Source organism: Octodon degus, unplaced genomic scaffold (genome assembly GCF_000260255.1).
Source record: "Octodon degus isolate 3935 unplaced genomic scaffold, OctDeg1.0 scaffold00338, whole genome shotgun sequence".
Classification (NCBI taxonomy): domain Eukaryota; kingdom Metazoa; phylum Chordata; class Mammalia; order Rodentia; family Octodontidae; genus Octodon; species Octodon degus.
The window spans coordinates 1,129,831-1,130,763 of record NW_004524914.1 but is presented as its reverse complement, the minus strand read 5'-3'; the positions used below and the strand labels follow the sequence as shown (position 1 = coordinate 1,130,763).

The 933-nt window shown below is 37.2% G+C and overlaps 1 protein-coding gene across 1 annotated transcript in view; it reads left to right on the top strand.

Moving 5' to 3' along the window:
- Positions 1-297: 297 nt before the first annotated feature.
- The window catches only part of LOC101592304 (inactive ubiquitin thioesterase FAM105A-like), a 95,296-nt gene continuing 94,660 nt past the window's right edge, over positions 298-933 (top strand). Inside the window, 1 exon segment of the mRNA XM_012513141.1 lies at positions 298-459. Within this exon segment, the coding sequence (XP_012368595.1) occupies positions 298-459 (162 nt within the window).

Below are 933 nucleotides of genomic sequence, written 5' to 3'. Positions count from 1 at the left end.
CCAAAAAGTTACATGCAGATGAGTGTAAAAGTATTGTCTTCATTCTAACGTCCTAGTGAATCCATCTTTGTCGCTGGATCACATGACAATGCTCCATGAATCCAAATGGAAGCCTCGAACCCACACAATGTCTCACATGAGTCTATATCAAAGATATGCATCGGAAAGGCCCAAAGGCCAGTGGTGAAAGCTAGAAAATCTGTTCCAGTGGGCTGAAGGATCTGTGTCATAAGGCTGATGGATTGACACTGGAGTCAGCAAGTGGTGCTCAAGGTGAAGACCAGAGCTCCACTAAAGATGACAGTGACCCTTTCCAGTGACAATGAGGATCAGAAGTTCTCTGATGACAAAGTATCCAAGTTTGTACCAGGAAAATCAGTTACGGTATGCTTCTGGAAAATCAACAGATTGTACTCCTCTACTCATGTTCTCCTTAATGTCATTGGCAACAATCCTCAGGTAACTGTTTCACTCTTAGATCCATGCTGACACATTTCAACTGGACATTCACACTTAAATTGACCATTAGTGAATCCATCAGAGACAGAAATTTGTCCAGTTTCTTCACTGATGGTTGACCTTTCTAGTTGTCTCGGGGTCTTGTCATGCTATACCCAACAGTAATCAAATAAATTATTAGGATATACTTAAGCTGGTTACAAATAAAATTAAACTCTTTTTGCTTAAAACACTAAAGTTTTCTGATTCATGTGCTCTTGATTAAATTTTCATCTACTAGTTTTGATTAAATAAACAATTTGTTATTTTATAAATAAGATACACTTTTATTGGGTAATAAGTCTATGTCCACTGTTAATGCTGTTCCCTAAATTTATAAGAGGCTTAAAGATGTTGTTTAATTCTTGTCAATACAAAACTGACAAGAACTCTGCATAAACCTGACCAAAAAATCTGAATTTTGCCTGAAGAGTA